Raw genomic sequence first — 22,689 nt, 5'->3', positions numbered from 1 at the left:
GAACACATTGGACACATTGCTAGACCATCCTGTTCTTACTCACCTCGAACACATTGGACACATTGCTAGACCATCGTGATCTTACTCACCTCGAACACATTGGACACATTGCTAGACCATCCTGTTCTTACTCACCTCGAACACATTGGACACATTGCTAGACCATCGTGATCTTACTCACCTCGAACACATTGGACACATTGCTAGACCATCGTGTTCTTACTCACCTTGAACAAGTTTCAGACTCTCTGAGAGTGTTGATATCACTAATCCTATTTAATGGCAGGGCCGCACCGAAAGAGCACATGGATTGATGTCCCTTTTCTGGCTACTCGAATTTCAAATGTAGTCAAAACGTGTATCTGCTTTATGCAGGTATGGCAAATTTGATTTAATCAAGGATTTGATTGTTGCCAAATGGTGAAGGAATTTACTAGTCCTGAAACCTCTCATTATTGAGTGGATTCCTGGGTCATTCATGTTCCCCCTTCTTCAATTACAGACATAGCTCAATCAGGTATGATGGTCAAATCAGTACAATGGGAAGGATCAGGTAACTGTAAAAAAAAATAAATTGACCAGCTGTTTAGCACCTCTCCTGGTTTCAAATGCTTGGCAGATTCACCCTCACTTATATGCTTCTTTGGCTTGGCTTCGCGGATGAAGATTAATGGAGGGGGTAAATGTCCACGTCAGCTGCAGGCTCGTTTGTGGCTGACAAGTCTGATGCGGGACAGGCAGACACAGTTGCAGCGGTTGCAGGGGAAAATTGGTGGGTTGGAGTTGGGTGTTGGGTTTTTCCTCCTTTGTCTTTTGTCAATGAGGTTGGCTCTGCGGCCTTCTTCAAAGGAGGTTGCTGCCCGCCGAACTGTGAGGCGCCAAGATGCACGGTTTGAGGCGATATCAGCCCACTGGCCGTGGTCAATGTGGCCGGCACCAAGAGATTTCTTTAGGCAGTCCTTGTACCTTTTCTTTGGTGCACCTCTGTCACGGTGGCCAGTGGAGAGCTCGCCATATAACACGATCTTGGGAATGCGATGGTCCTCCATTCTGGAGACGTGACCCACCCAGCACAGCTGGATCTTCAGCAGCGTGGACTCGATGCTGTCGACCTCTGCCATCTCGAGTACTTCGACGTTAGGGATGAAAGCGCTCCAATGAATGTTGAGGATGGAGCGGAGACAACGCTGGTGGAAGCGTTCTAGGAGCCGTAGGTGATGGCGATAGAGGACCCATGATTCGGAGCCGAACAGGAGTGTGAGTATGACAACGGCTCTGTATACGCTAATCTTTGTGAGGTTTTTCAGTTGGTTGTTTTTCCAGACTCTTTTGTGTAGTCTTCCAAAGGTGCTATTTGCCTTGGCGAGTCTGTTGTCTATCTTGTTGTCAATCCTTGCATCTGATGAAATGGTGCAGCCGAGATAGGTAAACTGGTTGACCGTTTTGAGTTTTGTGTGCCCGATGGAGATGTTGGGGGGCTGGTAGTCATGGTGGGGAGCTGGCTGATGGAGGACCTCAGTTTTCTTCAGGCTGACTTCCAGGCCAAACGCTTTGGCAGTTTCCGCAAAACAGGACGTCAAGCGCTGAAGAGCTGGCTCTGAATGGGCAACTAAAGCGGCATCGTCTGCAAAGAGTAGTTCACGGACAAGTTTCTCTTGTGTCTTGTTTCCTCTCATTTTATGAGAAAGTCTGCAAAGCAAAATAAAATAACTTGGTAATGAAGTTCCAAGATCAACTGCAAAAAGACAATGTCTTGCTGGGAACAAAAAAAAATAAAATTCTAGCACTAGAGCAAATGAAAATAAAAATGACTAAAATAGAGTGAAATCCAACCCGATAGCAATTTTGCTGCCAACTTTAATGTGATGACAGTTCTACTAACCTCAGGCTGTCAGATCAAGACAATGACAAATAATTATAATTCATTTGTTTCCGTTGTATTGGATCAGCTTGTCCCTGCTTGTCTTTTTAGTTGATCCACAACTCTCCTTTTAGAAACATTCTGTTGCCTTTTGGATGCACACATTCGGATCATATTGGGTGGTTTAATGGATTTGGTAGTTTTGCGAGTGTGTGTACATGAGTATGCGTATGCACGTGCTTGAGTTAGAGAGAGGGAGAGAATGTGGATGGGTTATTTGCATGCTATTTGCATGATACATGGATGATTATAAACAGGTTTTTGTGTATGAATCAAACAACGTGATGCTTGAGGAATTCAACTTTTCAGGTCGGGACCCTTTATCGACAGTAATAGGACACGTATCAAAAACTTGGGATTTGAAGATTTTTGGTAAAGCCAGCAATATTGATCATATCTAATTGTATTTGAGAAAATGATGGTTAGGCACATTCATGATTACAATCCCCCAATTATAATGGAGGGGGAGTTTAGAAATATTGAACAGCATTAATGGTGTGTGAATTGAGAGAGGAATGGTGCAGATACTGATACTCCTCTCTATTTGAAACCTGTAGCGGCCCACTAACTGAGACACAACACAAGATGGCCGAACGTGGGGACCAATGTTGTTCGACTCAGGTGACAACCTGCATGAAACAATGAGCAACAGCGGAACACCAACCAATTCAAGGCAGGTGCCTGCTGTGATGCTTTCGTCAGCAGTGGGGAGAGAATATAAACAGAGCTTCTAGTGCAATAAATCAGTCTTAGGTGGGTGTCATTCTTTCCACACTTCGCGGTAGCGCGCATGCTACAAACCCCTCGTTGCCAGACCACATGACTCCAGACCCTCTCCTGCCTCACTTAGTCAAATGCTGCCTTGAATTCAAGGACAATCCCTCTGTCTCCTTTTCACAGAGCCAAAATCAGTTCTCACCTCTCGTCTTATCATATCCAATTAACACCTTTTGTTGGTCTGGACTCTTGCTCCTGGCCAGCCTTCTGTCCTTTAACATGATGCCTTCCTGTTCTTTGCTGAAACCTTGAAGAAGGCCTCAGTCCCAAAATGTCAGTAATATATCTTTACCTCCCATGGATGATGAGAGACTAACCAGAGGTCCTCCAGCATTTTTGTGCATTTTTACTGTAATCACCATGTCTGAAGACTTTCTTGTTCCTCAGTTATTTACACAGCGGATCAGTGGAGAGAAATGATCAGTCAACTGTTGCATCGGGACACTTTATCAAGACTGAGAGAAATAATCCCGATCTGAAATACTAACTAACCATTTCTATCCATGGACGTTACCTGAGCTGCTGTATTCCTCCAGCTTCTCATGAACCCCTTTTTCCATTGGCGTCCCATTTAATTGGCCCTGCAGTGCCCCAGGATAGGAAGCCCTTTGTGTCGTTTCCACTGGGCCACCCTTAACTGGGACACTAATTGCTTTTCCACTGAACCCTTTCATCCCCGGGGTCCGAGTGTTCTACCTTCAACTGTAAATGGGTGACATCAGGATCCGAGTAGGGGTAGAGGCAGAGAATCCTCGGCATGAAATGACATGGCATTTGGACCGTGTTCCTTTTCCACTGGACCCTGTCCCAGTAAATTCCCAGTTAATTCCTGGGACAAGGTGACAGTGGGTAATGGGCTATTGTTTGCTCTCCAATTTCCCCCTAATTCATATTCCACCTTAAGTAATCCCAACGCCATAAGTGCTCTGTGATGGGTAAGAGATTACTTAAGGAGGTATGTGGGTGGGAAGGGAAGCAACGTATCAGAGTGGCAAAGAATTCAAGTTTTAACTGCTGACATTATTCGGAGAAATGAGACTGCAACATTCAGACTTCAAATCTGGAATCCACCATCAGGAAGGCAAGCCCCTTAACTTATTCCAGAGGATGGGCCTTTTTTTTTGTATATGGCTTAGAGTTCATGGATCACTTTTTTGGGTTTATTGTGCCCTTTGCAACAATGTTAAGGTACAAAAAAGTAGTAAAGACCTAAATGTAAATAAATGCTTCTTGAATAATAGAACAACAAATGAAGCATATTCACTGATCAGAGAACATGGTTTCGTCAGGTTGTACAATCAGGTGATAATAAATTTGACTTGATCTGAAGAGTTGGGTGAGGTAAGGATACTGCACTCCTCTAAAAATAGAAGCTTTAATGGCCATTCCAATTATATGGTGTGAAAGACCTTCATCATTTAATGAAATATTGTGATGTTAATATGTATGTATCTTGACAGAAAGATAATCTCACCTGACAGGAAGAGACTCTGTCAAACCTTTCATTACACAGAAATCGATCTAAACAACGCCCAACTTTTCATGACTTAATCAATCCGGTCAAGGAAATTTGCACTTTCCATGTGGGCAGTGACTTCTGGTTGAACAGTTTCCTGCTTTCTAATTGCAGAGTTTCATGGAATTTGTTGTTGTGCATGAATAATTGCTGCTTCAAGGTAATTGGGACTTTTTCAATGGTAGTTTTGCCTCACCTTTAGATCCCTTATTGCAAAATCTTCTTGACCCAAAAATTAATACACACCTCCCTCAAAATGCACAATATAGATAATCACAAGATACAGGAGCAGAAGTAGGCCAATCTGCCCATCGGGTCTGGTCTGTCTTTAATCATGAGCTGATCCTTATCACTCAGTCCCACTCCCTGGCCTTCTCCCTGTAACCCTTGATACCCTGACTAAGCAAATACCTGACAATTTCTGTCTTAAATGCACCCAACGACCTCGCTTCCACTGCCACCAAGTTTCAAAGACTTGCGACCTTCCGGCTAAAGGAATTTCTCCACATTTCTGTTTTAAATTGATCCCCTTTTGTCCTGAAATTGTGGCCGCTTGTCCTGGACTCCCAGACCATAGGAAACAACTTTGCCATGTCTACTCTGTCAAGGTCATTCAGCTTTTGGAACATCTCTATGAGGTTCCTTTCATCCTTCTGCACTACCATTACTCAATGCCAAAGCACTTCAATGCTGTTTTACTGGAGATCTGTCATTATAACCAAATTAACAGTCTGGACTATGAGCAGTGGTGCAAAGAATTTAAAATGTCTAAAACTCCTCCCTTGCCGTGGAGCATTCTGGAGAAGCATGATATTCTGTTAATCAAGTTCATGTTCAAGTTTACGAAACCCGACAAAAAAATGTTTCTTCGGACCATGGTGCTCCCACATTCCAACACAATACGCAGCACATAGCAATCACAAATATTCATAAAAATATCAATTTAAATAAATATAGATAAATATTTTGGGATGACATACTCAGTTATAGTTTGCGGGAAGAAGGCAGCCATGATTTTAATGCTCCTGTACCTTCTTCTTGATGGCAGTGGGCCAAAAATACTAGGTGCTGGATGGAAAGGGCCCTCAATAATTTTTACTTAGCTCTATTTAAGCAATGTTTGCAGTAAATATCCTCAGTTGAAGAAAGGGAGATCCCAATGATCTTTTCGGCCTTTTTGATGATCCTCTGAATTGACTTCCAGTTCAATGCTTTGCAGCCTTTGTACCACGGAATGATGCATCCAGACAGGACACTCTAAATTTTGTAAGTTATGGGAATTACCTGATTAATGAGAACTTCACATAATTAAAGACTACAATACTAATTTTGTTAAAAATTATTTTACATTTTGCGCTGTCTTTTGTCTTTGAAACTGTGTATTCTTAATGCAGGCATATTAGGCATTGGAAAAATGAGTCTCAGTCAACTGGAAAACTCACATTTCCAGCATCCGTGGTCCACATAGGTGCTGGAATAATGGGGACCACAGTAGTGGAATTTCCACATGCGCTCTGAGCTTGGCCTTCAGATGGTTTGCAGGTTTGGAACTTCTAGATGAACACAGTTGAGATCACTTGCTGAATATATTCTTGGTACCTCCTCTTCCTGATGGTATTTAGTTGCCCATCTTCCTCTATGACTGGATATGGTTGGACTGCAGAGTTTCTGTTTGAGCTGTGGGCTGTGAGAAAGGCTTGTACTAAGTATTGCAGGTTTTATTTGTGTTTAGCATGCATGTTAACCTCAGGGGTGCAGGGCTAATTTTTTTTTATGTGGCAGACCTCACCAAAACAGCAACAAGGAGGTCTCATGAGACCTGGCCTTGGTGACTGCCATGTTGTATTTGGGGTTGCATAATTGACAGCGAGCAGTTGGACGACCAGTCATGGAAGAAACGGGTACGTCCAGAATAGATATAGAGAATAGTGCCCAGAGGGAGAGGGGGCAGCCACAGTGAGGTGCTGCTGTAGCCAGGAGGTGCCGGAGCAGCCCTGAAGCGGCCCGATGAGATGCCAGAGCAGCACTGCTAGCCAGGTTATCCGGTGTTTTAACTTTACTGAATTAGCACATCAATATTTTACAATATGTCTGGTGCTACTCCTGGGCATTTTAGGCACAACTTGCTTTGGTTCACTTGTGACCTTCTGCAGACTAAGCTTGCTAGCAACATCCTTTAGGACACGGGCTGCTCAATTAGGGATCATTCTCCAGGAAATCCATGGTGAAAGATATAATTTCTGAGTGTGGTTTAACATGGAGGAACAATGATTTCATCAGCTGACGTGGATAAGTGGTGCTGATCATAAGACTTCCTTGCCCATCTTTGACACAAGTGCCTCAAATCGTTCAGGGGTCTGGAGTTAATGTTGCAGATTCCAGCTATTCATTCTCACCTGTACACCACCATGTGGCCACCAGTGGTGGATCAGCTTGGTGATGGTGGAGTTGTCTGCAAGGTGCCAGGTGTGTAAAGAATGATTCTCTCTCTACATCTATGCCAGTTTTTTGTTTGACAAACCTCTGGGGCAAATCCCCCAATTTGGACATCAGTTACTCATTTCCTCCTCATAGAATTTTCCACATTGACTGGACTGGGGCTGATTTTGCCAAGGCAGAATCCATCATCTGGTTTTATTCTTTTTATATTTAAGCATAGCTTTAATTTTGTGACTAGCTTGTGGGTTTACTTGAAGGTCATTTAAGTGTCACCCAGATTAGTTATGATGGAAAAATTCCTCTGAAAGGCAATAGTGAACTATGGGGTATTTTTTTTACAATAAACATAATTTTTCATCTTATTTATAGTAAGACTAGTTGTTTAAATTTAGATATACAGCATGGTAACAGACCCTTTCGACCCATGAGCCCATGCCACCCAATTAACCTACAAACTAGTATGTTTTTGAACAGTGGGAGCTAACTGGAGCCACTGGGGAAAATCTGCGCAGACACGGGGAGAACGTACAAACAGCATGGGATTAGAAACCCAGTTTCTGGCGCTGTAACAGCGTTGTGCTTTAACCACGATGCCAACCGTTATTATTTTTCCAAATATCAGATTATTAATTGAAGTTAACTTCCACAGGTGCGGTGAATCTGAACTTGGATCTCTTTATTGTTATTTCAACTTTCTGGCAACCTAAGAGAGGCATGGTTAGCCTAGCAGTTTGCACAATGCTGTTACAGCCCCAACGACTGGGCTTCGAATCCAGTGCTCTCTGTAAGGAGTTTGTACGTTCTCCCCAAGGCTGAATGGGTTTCTTCTGGGAGCATTGGATTCTTCTCACCATTCAAAATGTACTGGGGCTGTAGGTCAAATGGGTGGCTTGGGCTCGTGGGCTGTAAGGGCCTGTTTCCATGCTGAATGTCCAATTTAAAAAAAAACTGCTATTAATTAAGACCTGTAGGAATTTGGGTCTAATTTACTAACATCCACATCAGCATTTTCTTCATCGTTATAACGTGAGGCACCATGCACAAAAGCCACTGCATTAACTACTCAGAATCATCTTGACCCTCCTTCAGAAAGGAGCATTATTCTGAATGTACACTTTGAGCATTGTTAAAGAGACAATTTCTTCTTCAGTCATTGCAGCAAAGTGGGAAGCCAACGGGCTATCGAGGTTCAGCAAGGCTACTTTTTTTTGGTATCGTTTCCCAGCTATTTCCTCATTCCTTGCCATTGTTTTCTTCCCCAGTTATCTTTTCAATTCTCTCTCGATTCTGCCTCCACCACACTGAGAGCCACTGAATTCCAGATCACGGCTGCACATTGAACAAGAAGATATGACTTGATCTTCTGATGCTTTCGAAAGTTCTGTTAAATCCTCATCCTCTGGTTTTCAGTCATTCTGCTGAATAGATCAGTTTGCTGCTGCCCCTCTTTTTAGGCTTTTCATGATGTGAAACATCTTGGTTAAAATCACGTCTGCTCCTAGAAAAATTATTCCAATTTCTGAACTTCCTCCTCCCCAGAAATAACCTACTGTAGCAGCGGCTGCACTGCTTCTGCAATAGCACATGCAACCAGGCGGGTTGAGCACAGTGAGCAGACTCGTTTATTGCAGGCTGCTGGGCTGCACTTATACTCCCAGCCCGGACCTGGGTGAGAACCGCGCTGGAGGGCGCTGACGTCACCCAGGCATCACGTGGTTCCCCCAGCGCGGGTTTCTGAGCCCCGAGCTGGAAGGAAGGGAAACCCCCTGATAGCGCCATTTTGGCCACCTGCCCCGCCGCATGGCTTACAAGCAGGGCCGGTTCGCCTGCCTTGTGGTGAGCCTTCACACTACAATATCTTTTTTTCACCCTTTCTCTGGCTTTGATTCATTTTTATGCAGTGAACAGGAATGAATGGACTGTTTTGTAGCTGTGGCCAAACCAGTATTTTATAAAGATTCTATATAACCTCAGCCACAATTTGCAAGATCCAAGATCCCAGTATTTCATTTGATTTTGAAATTTATCCAACCTGCAATGATTTGTGCACTATATTTCCAGCTCATTCTTCCTGCATTTATTTTTGAACCGTATACTTTACCTGATTGACGCAATATGTTTGCCATCACGGTCGACCAAGCGAGGTCAGGAAAATTCAAAGGAAACCACACATCCCTTGCTGACAAGCTTAATGCGTTCCATGTTTGCTTTGATCAGGTCAGTGAGTCAACCTAACCTGCCTTGCCAGCCTCATGCACACCTGTGCCTGAGGTCACTGTCCCAGATGTCAGATGGGCTTTCTACCCTCAATCCTCTATCCTCAAGGACCCCCACCATCCAGGCCACACCCTCTTTACTCTGTTTCCATCGGGAAAAAAGTACAGGAGCCTGAAGACGAGCACTTAGCGGCACAAGGATAGCCTGTCCCCGTCTGCCACCAGATTCCTGAATGAACCATGAACCACAGACACTGCCTCACTTTGTCTTTCTTTTTATTTGCACTATTTTATTTATTTTGTGATGTGGTTTATAGAAATATTTGCACTGAGATGCTGCCACAAAACACACTTCGTGTTATGTTCATGACAATAAAATCTGATTCTGAGACAGAGCCCGTGTAAAGCAACTGGTCTGTACAGAGTCCCTAGTTGTGCCCCGAGAACCTGCACAAATCAACTGGCGGAAGCATTCTTTGACCCCTCCTTGGCTCAAGCTGAAGATCTCACGATCCCACCTGGTTAAAAAAGTCCACGATTATTCCAGTAAGAAAGGCAAGGAAATGTACCTCAATAGCTATTCTGACCTTCATCATTATAAAGTACTTTGAAAGATTGGTCAGGGCCCACATAAACTCCAGCTTCAAAGCCCTGATCCACTATATTTCGAAGACTGTGCAAGAAGTCCACAGCAGACATCATCTATCTGTCTCTGTACTCTTATTGCATGGACTTCAGTTCTGTGGACTGTTTATCAAAATGAAACTAATTCCTTTTCTCAAATTGACATGTCAAAGGACCACATTGATTCAATGAAAATTTGTAAGAAGCAAGAAGTTTATCCCATCTTGTCTGTGCCAGCGATAGAGGATCAATCCAACAAAACCCCTTCTCCAGCACTTCAGGTCAAAGTACATACCCAGCCACATGTAAGTATAATGATTGTTTCTGGCTTTACATGGAGGCCCACTACAGAAAAATGCACCCCCACAGATTCTTTCAGGGCACCACATCCTACCTGTACTTTCTGATCAGCAATCAATTTGTGGGTCAAAATTTTCCAAGACTGTTATCACTGAAATATGTGGCATCCAAAAAGAAGACCTCAAGGTAACATAGATAATGTTTCAATACAGCCTTCATGGGCATAAACCACACTGGTAAATTTTAAAAATTGTTTTTAACCAATTTCACTTTTTTTTTGCAGTTGAACTAAATGGGTATTGGTGTAAAATGCAGCAGCTATTTTCAGAATGATTATGGGAAAAACTCCGTTTTTTAGACAACAATTTTAAAGTATCATAGCAGGTTAAAGAAAAGGTCCTTCAGGTGAATGAATGTTTTTTTTATATTACTAGGCTATGGGGCCATTCAGTGAGATAACTTTTCATCTGAGGAAGAGTTTGTCTGCATAAGCAGGTGAAACTGTTCATGTTATTCACTGCAATATCCTCCCACTTTATATGGTATCAGATCATTTTTGCTGAAATAAAGGTTTGGATAAAGCAACAAAATCTCATATATTCTCTTGGAATAACGTGCAGCATGTCCACTGAAGGATAATGGCGAGTACTGTAAGGTAAAAACATCATGAGATGGGACCGGAGAAGGAGTCACCCAGTACTAAGGAGTAACAGAATGCAGATGTGACCTTGTACACTCAAGATAAGCTTTGCACTAACAAGAATGATGAGCAGCAGACTAACAGAGAAGGGTAGCAACAGTTTATTCATTGGACAATGTCATGGTATGATAATTTACTAAGTACGTATCCTGAGGTATAAAAAAACACCACTTGCTGATGACGGCAGAATGCATTCTCCGACTAACATGGTTAGTCGCAAGTGTTACAATCCGGTAATAAAGAACAAAGAACCCTGATTTCGACTCAGTCTGGTGTTTGTCTCACTCATTCATGAACAAAGCAGACCTAACAGTACCCCAGAGCTGATTCATGGGAAATGAACGTACACATTTAGAACATACACCTCTTTAATTTAACATTCGCATTGAATATTTACTAATTTCACAAGCCGGTGACTTTTCTGGATCTTGTTTCACGGCCACTGTTTCCCTGCAGCATCTTACTCACGTGTCTATTTATGCATGAGCTTAAACAGTGAGAATTCACAGCAGCCTACAGGGCCAAGCATTTTTCTTTCTAACCTTGACATACACTCACAAGGATTCCCGATATTACCTGCTTTCCATGCCCATTAAGTTCATTAGCTGTAAATATTGTGAGGTGACAGTGGAGAGGAGAAATACATTTTAAAGTGAAGCACTGAAATGTTGGCAGCTAGCACAATGCAGTGGACCTGCAATGGCAGAATATCCTTGCTCACGTTAAAATGGTCAGCTTCAAAGTCTGAACAAATAATCAGTTCTCTGGTGCAGTCTGTTCTGAAACTAACAGATTTTAATTAACAGGCAAATGTTGTATACTTGAAACTGTGAGAATTAAACTCAGTAAATAACAAAAAAAATCTTAATTCACATTATTTTTACCATTAAATGTAAATTTAGAAACTAAGTTCAGTGAAACATCAAAGTACTGATGTTACTATGGAGAATGAAACAGTCAATTGGCAGAGATGATCATGAACCCGATATCGTCAGAGCCAAGGACCTTTCATCCCTTCTTGTGATGGGCTCTTTGGGTGAACGGGCAATATGTAACCTCCTATCACAAGTTGTGCGACTGCTAGATTTCTCACTCAGAATATTGCCTCAAAATAAATTGTGATCCAACCACTTACGCTGATTGCAATGCTTTATGACATAATAAGAATGTAAATTGTATGAAATATTTGTCTTGGAAACATATCTCTCAAAATACACCCTGGATATAATTATCAGAATACTCCAGCATATACTCATCGTGGGATCATTACTCCTAAAGTACACTCACAAGGAAAAAGGTCAATCCAGATGAATCTTTATGATGTGTAATTTGAAAAAGGCCTGCTTCTCATTTCCTCTGCTAATATAAATGAGCTCAAAGGTCTGAGAATGAATCAATCTAAATGTGAATCAGGTAGAGCAGATTTTAACCAAATAAAATTAAAGTGGATATGTGATGCACATATTGAAGTTAGTTGTTCTCATGCTTTGAATTTAACTAATGTCAGACAAGAGGAAATTATGTTTGTGATCATGCAATTATCATGCGATAATTTACTAGAATATGAGTAACACAGGTAATTAAATGTATTAATTACATAGATTTCATTATAAAAGGGATCCAAGAATAGTGGACAATATAAAAGACAATTTAAAACAGGAAAGATCCATCAGATGGAAGACTCTGTTCTAGCTGCAGCTTAGAGTTCCCAATACATAAATGCCAATCCTTCCAGTGCTGCAAACATTCCTGGAATAATTCTAATGAAATACACACCACAGCAACTAACTCAGATGCAAAGTCACTATTTTTTCTTGCACGAGGATAACTGTGAATATTTATCATCCATATATATCCAATAACAAGGGAAATTAGAGACAGCATTAGGTCCAAAGAGAGAGCATATCAATTGGCCAAAAAAAGTACCACAACCGAAGACTGGGAGCAGTTCAAGATGCGCCAAAGGAGGACAAAGGGATTAATCAAGAGAGCAAAAATAAATTACGAAAGTAAGCTTACGGCAAATATAAAAACCGACTGCAAAAGCTTTTATAAATATGTCAAGAGGAAAAGACTGGTGAAATCCAGAGTAGGTCCCTTGCAGTCGGAATCAGGGGAATATATAATGGGGAATAAGGAAATGGCAGACCAATTAAATTCTTACTTTAGTTCTGTTTTTACAAGAGAGGATACAAATAACCTCCCAAGGATGTTGGGAAACATAGAGACTAATGCAAGGGAGGAACTGAAAGAAATCAGTATCTCTAAGGACATGGTCTTGGGGAAACTGATGGGATTGAAGGCAGATAAATCCCAAGGGCCTGATAATCGACATCCTAGGGTACTTAAGGAAGTGGCCATTCAGATAGCAGATGCTTTAAGAATTATTTTCCAGAACTCGATAGACTCAGGATCAGTACCCATGGATTGGAGGATAGCTAATGTAACCACACTATTTAAAAAGGGAGGTAGAGAAAAAGCGAGGAATTATAGGCCGGTGAGCCTTACATCAGTAGTGGGCAAAATGATGGAATCCATTATTAAGGATGTAATAGCGGAGCATATGACTAGCAGAGAAGGGATCGGACGGAGTCAACATGGATTTACAAAAGGTAAATCGTGCTTGACAAATCTATTGGAATTCTTTGAGATGGTGATAGGTAAAATAGATGGCGGAGAGCCAGTGGATGTGGTGTACCTGGACTTCCAAAAGGCCTTCGATAAGGTCCCGCATAAACGACTGGCTTCCAAAATCAAAGCTCATGGGATTGGGGGCAAAGTATTGCTGTGGATTGAGAACTGGCTGGCAGGTAGAAGACAGAGAGTTGGGATAAATGGCTCATTTTCTGAGTGGCAGGCGGTGATCAGTGGGTGCCACAGGGATCTGTACTGGGACCCCAGCTGTTCACAATTTACATTCATGATCTGGATGAGGGGATTGGATGTAATATCTCCAAATTTGCAGATGACACTAAGCTAGGAGGGGTTGTGTGCATGGAAGAGGGGGTCAGGAAGCTCCAGTGTGATTTGGATAAATTGAGGGACTGGGCAGATACATGGCAAATGCACTACAATGTGGATAAATGTGAGGTTATCCACTTTGGTAATACAAACCGGAGGGCAGATTACCATTTGAATGGCAATAGATTAAGAGATGGGGAAGTGCAGAGAGACCTAGGGGTACTTGTACACCAGTCTCTGAAGGCGAGCATGCAGGTACAGCAGGCGGTTAAAAAGGCAAATGGTATGTTGGTCTTCCTCTCAAGAGGGTTTGAGTATAGGAACGAGGATACCTTACTGCAGCTGTACAGGGCCTTGGTGAGACCCCACCTGGAGTATTGTGTGCAGTTTTGGTCACCTTATCTAAGGAAGGATGTTCTTGCAATGGAGGGAGTGCAGAGGCGATTCACCAGGCTGATACCTGGAATGGCAGGAATGACTTAGGAGGAAAGATTGCACAAATTGGGATTGTACTCGCTGGAGTTTAGAAGATTGAGAGGGGATCTCATAGAGACGTATAAAATTCTGGCAGGACTGGACAGAATGGATGCAGATGGGATGTTTCCAAGGATGGGAAAATCCAGAACCCGGGGCCATGGCTTGAGGATAATAGGCAAACCATTTAGGACCGAGATGAGGAGGAATTTCTTTACCCAGAGGGTGGTGAATCTGTCGAATTCATTGCCACAGAGGGCAGTAGAGGCAGGTTCATTAAATATATTTAAGAGGGAATTAGATATATTTCTTCAGTATAAGGGTATTAAAGGTCACGGAGAGAAGGCGGGGACGGGGTACTGAACTTTTAGATCAGCCATGATCTCGTTGAATGGCGGAGCAGGCTCGAAGGGTCGAATGACCTACTCCTGCTCCTATCTTCTATGTGCTATGTCTATGTCTATGTATATATCTTTTGATTTGTCTATTTTTAATTCAAGTTGAATTCACTACTGTTGTCTTATGAAATATTTATTCAGCTGCAACAAGTAATAATTTTGATACATGTGTGCAATGTACAATTGCCTCAAGACCCAATCAGTGAGGACTGATAAGAACATCTCCTCCACAATCTCTTATCAGTACCAGAGCACCACAGGCTTAGCCCCCTGTTCTACTCACATTACACTTATGAATGTGTGGTTCGGTACCATAATAACACCATCTACAAATTGCTGACCATACCATGTATACAAAGGTGTGATGGCTCAGCATACAGGAGGGAGATTGAAAACTACACCACCAAGTATCTTCAATATTTAACCAACTACCATCTCAGCCAAATGGATGGGAGTAAAACACGAAAGATTGCAGACACTGTGCTAGTTAAAGTAAAAACACAAAGATGGAGAAACTCTGCAGGTCAAATAGTGACTTTTATATAGCAAAGATAAAGATACAAAGATAAAAGTGTGGCATAGTGGTTAGAGACAGAAGGATGGGTCAGTGTTTGTGTATGATATGAAGGTTGGAAGAGTTGTGGATGGAGTTGAAGGTTGTCATAGTTTACAAAAGGATATAAGCAATCTGGCACCAACAACAACCCTGCACTCAATATCACAAAAAAACAAGGAGCTGATTGTGAACTTTAGGAGGGGAAATCCAGAGGTGTACAATCCAGTGATCATTGTGGGATCAGGGTGGAGAGGATGAGCAAATTTAAATTCCTGGGAATCACTATTTTGGAGGGTCTTTCCCAAATAGAAAGATTTGGGTCCAACATACAAATATCATCAATAAAAGAGCATGTCAGCACCTCTACTTTCTCAGGAGTGTCCAGAAGTTCAATATGAGATTGGAAACCTTCACAAATTTTAACAGATGTGCATTGGAAAACGTGCTGACCAGCTGCATCACTGCCCGGTATGGGGACACTAATATCTCTGAGCGAAAAGCCCTGAAAAAAAAATAGTGGACACAGGCCAGTACATCACAGGCTCTCACCACCATTGAGAAAATCTATATGGAACACTGCCATCGGAGAGCAGTAGTTATCATCAAGGATCCACATCACCCAGGATATGCTTTTTCCTTGCTGCTGCCATCAGGAAGGAAGTATAGATGTCAAAAAACTCACAGCAGGTTCAGGATCAGTTGCTCATCAGTGTCCTAAACAATAAATTTGACCAGAGACTCATTTAAGGTTTATTTTTGATTTATTATTGAATATTTATTTTCTGTATTGTGCAGTCAGTTTGTTTGAACTTCCTTCTTGTTTACATTTTTCTCTTTTGTATATGTATCAATCTTGGTTTGCAGACAAATAGTGATATGAGCTGGGCTATGGAACGTACATTCAAGCTTACTGCTGAGTCTGTTCAGAAAACACTTCTGTTCTCCAAAACCCATTATTATATAAAAAAATATTTTCCATAAAATTTCAAAAAGGTGCAGATGCTGTGAAACTGAAATAAAAACTGTAAAGGTTGGAAATACTCAATGAATCAGGTAGCATCTGCAGAAAGAGAAACAGTTAGTGTTTCAGGTCTGGAGTCTTTTGATTTCTCTCTTTATCAATTCTGACAAAAGGTCACAAACTTGCATCTCTGTCCACAGATGCTGCCCAACCTGCTGAGTGTTTGTAGCAGTGTTTTTATTTAATATTTTACTTGTTTTGTTTGAAGTAGTTTGATGGCAAATATTTCTTAAAATATGAAAAAAAAGAACATGCCTTGTGTGACAGAGTATATAGAAATGTTTTTGGGGGATAAATTGGGAAAGATTTGTTAGAGTAGGTAAAATACAAACACTTTAAAACAGATCTTATTTAAAATACTGGAGTTCTGCCCATGCTAGACATATCAGCTCCACAGCTTTTGCAAGAGATCTGAAGAGTGCTCAAGAGACTTTGCTAATGGACTGTTGTTTACAAAAGGAAACAGATGAAAGATCTTGTTGGAGCCACAGATTGTCTGGAGTTGTTCTAAGAGGGTCATGTGATTTTGCAAGCAGAGAGAGTCAAACAGTCTTTCTCTCAGAGAGAGAGAGAGAGAGAGAGAGAGAGAGAGAGAGAGAGAGAGAGAGAGATATCACTTAGATCACTTCTACAGTGTTACAGCCAGCAATAGCAGTTGGGACTGGAACAGGACAAGCTCACAAGCTTGTGGAAAACCCCATGTGGAAGATGGGTTGTAAGTGTTGATTCAGTCTGGTCAAAGCCCTTGTGGATCATGCAAGAGGAGAGGACTGGCTGTCTAATGTTTCATTTGGAATAAGAGAGAAAAAAAAGGAACTTTGTGGTGACCTGAAAGAAAGAGGTTATCATCTGGAGAACCCTGAAGGGGCAAGGTACATCAGCAACACATGGAGGTGGCTAGGTGTCCATCGTTCAACAAATCTCTCTCTAAAAACTGACAGGAAGTTTCCTGAGCAGTAACCATGTATCTTTCAAGCACCAAAGCCTGGTGAACTTTATAAATGTTAAATTCTGTGCACAGTATAAGAATGGCCTGCAACCAGTGAACTTGGAGGAATGAGAAGTGAGATTGGACTGTGAACTCAAGAACTTTTCTGAACTTATACACACATTACATACATGTGCGCTTTAGAATTAGAATGGGTTGTTAGGTTAAGTAAATCAATAAAGATAAGTTAAAGTTTGATTCTATTTTCATGTTTAAAGATAATTAAAAGCAACTTTTGTTTAAGTAACCATTTGTCTTGGTGAATATCTATTGCTGGTGGGTTTTGGGATCCTCTGGGCTTGTAACACGTGTAATTACTGAGTAACACAGGGCAGGAAGCAAGTGTGGGAAATCCTGTGGACTACAAAATCAATAGATGCTTAGTCATTGTGTCAGATCACATCATGAGATCACAGACACAGATAAAGAGGGTTTTCATGTTCCAGCTGCAGTTCTTAAGTACAACCTGTAATCATTGCACCAACTCCCAGCTATTCCATCCAGCCAACAACAATAGTTAGAGCATGAGGTTCAAAAATCCCTTGAGAAAAAAAAAATCACTGCTTTCCAGTCCATTGTTGCAGCATCACCTAACCAACCCAAAATGCCAAGGATTTCAGTGTCTTCTTCAGAGGTTGGTATCAATCCTCGTGAGGTGACACGTCAAGGAGTTAGGAATTTTTCAGCTGTGAGAATGCCAAAATGCAATGGCCACAGCTGCTTAGTTAACACATGAAATTTGAGAATTGCCTCCTTAATTAAATGTTATCACCAACTATGTAAAGTTTAGTCTGAATAAAATGGTGCTTAGTGCTGGCATCAAAAATGGTTGTAATATTTCTACAATGGGGTGCAAAATAGTGTATTGAGCATTCTTTCAGAAAGCCTGAAAAATTCTAAGGGCATTTCAGTAAGGAAGAGAATTGGAGCTCAGTAGTGTAGAGAAACAGAACTACTTGGATCCATCTCACAAAGTGATGGGATTAGAATCTCTGTGGTGAGAGATAGGTAGTGTAATGATAGTGATGGCCTTGATTATAGTTACTGTTTGATTAGACGGCTTCCAGCAGGAGGCTGACACACAGAGCAGGGCACTGCAGTATGCAGATCTATAATGGAGGCTTGCAGCCTCATGGTGCTGTTTACATCAACTTTAAAGTAAATAACCTTTTCCTTCATCCATGTGCTAAGAATTCACACAAACGAATACAAGGTAAACCAGTTTGCAGTGTCCCTCGCTTGCCTGCGCTCACGGTCTGTTTTGTGTGCGCACACAGAATGTGCAGGTGTGTGTGCACGCACACAGCTTAGAGGGATCACAGGTGGGCAGGTTAAGGAATTCAAATAAGGAGGCAGAAGCAGAGCGGGACAGAAATATTACCACTGGTGTCTTTGATTAGGTTCAATTACCTACTTAGCTTCTTCTCAACACTTCATGCTTTTGACCAATGGCTAAGATCATGACGATCTATTCCATTTAAACTGCTAATATAATTTCTAACAGGTTGGCTGATTAAAATAGACGGCAGCAGCAATGGATAGAGTATTGCACAGTTTATAATTGACAATGCTACACGTGGTATACATGACCACTGCTTCTGAACCTTCCGTGCTGCCAGTCTGTTTTTATTCCTACATTTACTCTCTGCCTTACTACCACTCCCCAGTTACATTTCATGTGACCTCTTTTCCACTATTGTCATTTCCATTGGGTTTTCCCCCCTTTTGTCTAACATTTCAGATGATCTTGAACCATTTGTATCTGTACTTCTTGCAATCTTACCCTTGACCTCGCCACCCCTGGTCTTGGCTCATTGTCCCTGAGTTTTCTACAGTTGCCTGTACTCCCTGCCCATCTTCACTACCCTTTCCTTTCAAAATCCTCAGCAATTCAAAATAATTCAATGTACAAGGGCACTTTCTGTGAAAATAGATTTTATTTCAGTAAAAACATTTCTATGTAGAAATAAAGGAAAATGTTAGGCCGTCAGGAGTTGGGCGCTGCTCTCCACTACCCTCCATGCAGAGCAGCAGGACACAGTCCCAATGATACATGCAGAACAAGAAGAGGAAATATTTACAAATGTCAAAATCAATCATATAAATACTTCTTTACAAAATCTTTTGATTGTATATTATAAAGCAACGTGCTAGAATTTAAACATGATAGTTTATCTTTAACATATGAAAATAAGTTCTTTTGTTAATGTCTGACAGCTGCTCAGGAGCTTGGAACACAAAGCAGGTATGTTGCCGAACTCAGGGCATCAGCTGAACACTGGCAGGGTATTGTGATTGGCATCTACATTTCCGTTTTCATGTTTAGTAATTCATTGTCTTTCTTGAATAAGGCAGAGTATAAACCTTCCTGTTACCTAAACATAGGCCTGTAATGGATTAGATCTCAAAATATGTGGACAAGTTCCTCAATGGTTGTCATCTACCAGTTTTGCACCCAGCTAGTTAGTTGGAAATCTTTCCGAGGCTTGCAGAACATCAGGGTTTGGTGTCAGACTACAAGTTTCCTTTTGACTTTCCAGCTCATAATATAGAGGAATTTTAAAAAATGTTTTCTGTTGGGACAAAGCAAATGTTAGAACTGCAATCCAAATTGTAAACCCCCACACTTCCCTTGTTCCACTTTGGATTTGTAAGATAATGGCAAACCAAGAAAAACCCAAATTATGTGACTACCGAGTAAAGGACATGTAAACTTACCACTGTATGAAATCCAGATCCTACGTAGCAAAACCTATTTGGTAATTAACATGAGCTTACCAGTCAAGTACATTGCTGTTGTCACTGTTAACACGACTAGTCATCGGGGGCTTGGCACGTCTGGGTGTGTGCTCGAATTTCCACAGCCTGCCTGACTCTGAATTATACGAAATTGAGAGCTTTATACCGCTGCAGAGATTAAACAATGTTGCCATGTAATTAGTTGAAGAAAAACATTCTCTGTGTTGTTCAACAGTTACATCAATGCATGAATATTATTAGTCATTTGTCTTCTGACCATTATAGATGAGGTGATATGGATATTTCCATCAGGTATATATAATTCATGGATTGAAGTTCTTAACAGTCTGTTGTATGACATTCTCATCTATCAGGAGATGTGGTTAAGTGCTCAGCAAGAATTCAGTTCACGTTATAAATGTTGACCAAGCTGTTGGTCAATTGCAATATTACATGTAACGGTGAAATGAGCAAAAGACCAAATGGGGAAAAGGTGGAAGGTTCTCCATAGTTTCTCAGCAGAAAATGTTCTGAATTTTTGGATACAATCTCTTTTCATTTGTAACCATGTGCTGAATTTTTGTGTCTTAGTGGGAGCTCTTCTCATTTACTGAAAGTTGGGCAGAAATGATTCTTTCATGGGATCCAGGTGTTTTTGTTTCAGTGGACTCCAGATGGCAATCACTCATTTATAAGACCGCTCATCTGCTATGATCTTCCAATGGGGTGGAATTCAACTTGTTCTTTTCACTGTATCCCAAGTAAAACTTTAATGATTTTGGCAGACCACTAGTTATTCCCTTCTGAATTCGAGATAAGAATTATTCATGTTTACCGGATCACAGGTGGGAACATCTCTTTTTGGTGAATTATTCTCTTTTACTAGATCCCAATCTTTTGAAAAGTTTTTTTCCTTTTGAAAAAAATCCCTTTTTCTTCTTGCTATTGGAGTTCTCGTTGCAAGCGTGATTATCCAAATATCCTGCTTTAACAGTGGGATGCATGTTCATCGGTACATTAGGATTTGAGACCTCTGCCTCATCCAAGCTTAGCTGATGGAAAAAAATTAAAACAAAAGTCATTGATATTATATAGGAAAGAGCATGGAAAGATTCCACATCTGCTGTGACCTCAGGACACAAAAGCCACAACAGGACCACAAATGACAGCCAAATGTGAATGCACCCAATTCTAGTTCTGTATATGTTAATAATCAGTTTTTTAAATGATCAAATTTTATCAGTCATTATTGCGTCATCTTTTTTCCAAAAAAGTTTCAGTCCTCTCAAAGAATAGCTCTTTGGATTTTACACAGTGAGTTATCACAATTCTCGGAATCATAACAAAGGGCTTCCTAATTATTCTTACGAAGGCAAACATTGCTAGCAGGTTACGCACATTAATGTCCTATGTAAAGCAGAGATTCGTGAATAAGTGATCTGAATATAACAGCTGCAGTTGAAATAAGTGCTACACAGGATAAAAGAATGCCCTGCACTTCTTCAGCGGAGTCTGGCATTTGAATCATGGGAATACCGATTCTGAGTGATAGAGATGGTCTAACCTCATTCCTTAGGACAGTGCAAACATAGAGGAGATAATCTGGATCACAGATTCTGCCCTTGTAAAACATTTACAGTAGATTTATAATCGATTTTCTTCTCTTGTCCTAAATATTTTATTTTTGATCATTTTAATTTTCAAGTAGACAGGCTTAAAAATAATTCCTTCCAAAGAATATTTCACAGTTGTCTGTATAGTGTGAAAGTATCGCAAACTCAATGGGCATCATTTCTCTCTCATATCCATCAAACCCTGACTTTAGCTCTCTAACATTGGAAACTGCTCTGCATTGGTCTCAGATACAGTCCCTTCCAGTGCTATTGACACAATTGGCACACATGCATAGGAGCAAACAAAAATGGCTCACTGACATGAATTCACTGAAATCAACAATAATGTGTTTTAAAAGTTGCCAGAATGGAAATCTGGGATTGTTATCATTTTGATTTGCAACATTATTTACTGATCATGCCAATCTTTTTCGTTATTTGCAGTTCGCTTCTCATGGCTTAAGGGCCAAACAGGAAAGCGGGCAAGATGGGGAATGGGGCACCAATGGGACATTTTGATAACACCATGGCCACGCACCAGCAGCGTGAGTGCTGCTCTGTACTGTGTTCATCGGGAATAAGCAATAACAATTGATACAGATTTTCCTGAGGTCAGGTGGGATCTACTGACTGGCAAAACATACGGTGCATTAGATGATGGGATTAGGTCACTATGAAGAGTTAACAACTCCATTACTGCTTCGAATATGCAACTGCCGTGGTAAAGAGAGATCTCCTTCATTCCTGTCTACAGTAAAACTCCAATAATCCAGATAGGAGGACCCGAGATGCTGAAATCTGGAGCAAAATAAAACCACTGCACGAAACTGGCAAGCACCTGAACAGTCCCACAGCTGGTAGTTTTGTGGTGCTTGACCAGCAGATTTTCTTGAGTATTTCTCCTGTTATTACCCCATCCCATTTCACTTTTCACAGTATTACAATGTGCTTGAGTTGAAAGGAAAGAGTGCACAGTGAGCTTAAACTGAGTGCAGGAACAGAGACTTGGTAAGTTTAAAGGGAACAAGAGAAATAAAGCCCAGTGTTTTGAGGCTGCAGTCTGTTGCAAGGGAATGTGGGAAACCAAACCTGATAGGCCAGATGCTGAACTAAAACAAATGGACCCATGTTATTGGAGTTTTACTGTCCTTGTTTGGTGCTCTGCAATAGCAGGAGAGCAAACACCACCATGTATTTGGTGAAACTTTCGTCCTTCTCTGAAAAATCCTGCTTGTAGAATACTTTCTTTTCATATGTACAGTTAAAATTCATTCATGATCCTTAACTAAAGACGAGGGTCTATTTAATGACTCGATAACTGCAGATCAGAGCAAACACTTGCTCAAGTTATTATTCAAAAGCTGTCAGGTAAATATTGTAAGGCAAAGGGAGCAAGTGCATGTTAAGCAAACATGCTGGGGTATGAGGCAGGAAATAATCAACCTC

At 41.2% G+C, this 22,689-nt stretch overlaps 2 protein-coding genes and 1 long non-coding RNA gene across 20 annotated transcripts in view; 1 reads left to right on the top strand and 2 right to left on the bottom strand.

The window, feature by feature from the left end:
- Positions 1-3,372, bottom strand: part of LOC138749322 (eosinophil peroxidase-like) — a 43,533-nt gene extending 40,161 nt beyond the window's left edge. The window contains 1 exon segment of the mRNA XM_069910538.1: positions 3,213-3,372. Coding sequence (XP_069766639.1) covers positions 3,213-3,372 — 160 coding nt within the window.
- Positions 3,373-11,703: 8,331 nt separating this feature from the next.
- LOC138749257 (uncharacterized) lies at positions 11,704-22,125 on the top strand. The gene is made up of 2 exons (XR_011348509.1): positions 11,704-11,906; positions 21,688-22,125. It is a non-coding gene; the product is annotated as an uncharacterized lncRNA (long non-coding RNA).
- The window catches only part of LOC138749254 (RIMS-binding protein 2-like), a 227,447-nt gene continuing 223,567 nt past the window's right edge, over positions 18,810-22,689 (bottom strand). For 15 of the 18 annotated variants that reach the window (XM_069910403.1, XM_069910409.1, XM_069910412.1 and 12 more), the window contains one exon: positions 18,810-20,682. In XM_069910403.1, coding sequence (XP_069766504.1) covers positions 20,500-20,682 — 183 coding nt within the window. In that variant the 3' untranslated portion in view covers positions 18,810-20,499. The remainder of the gene's footprint in view (positions 20,683-22,689) is intronic. The other 3 variants (XR_011348508.1, XM_069910398.1, XM_069910414.1) reach the window with 3 other exon arrangements.

This window comes from Narcine bancroftii, chromosome 14, assembly GCF_036971445.1.
Source record: "Narcine bancroftii isolate sNarBan1 chromosome 14, sNarBan1.hap1, whole genome shotgun sequence".
NCBI classification, from domain to species: Eukaryota; Metazoa; Chordata; class Chondrichthyes; order Torpediniformes; family Narcinidae; genus Narcine; species Narcine bancroftii.
Note: the sequence above shows the minus strand (reverse complement) of the source record. Positions and strands in the feature narration are given on the sequence as shown.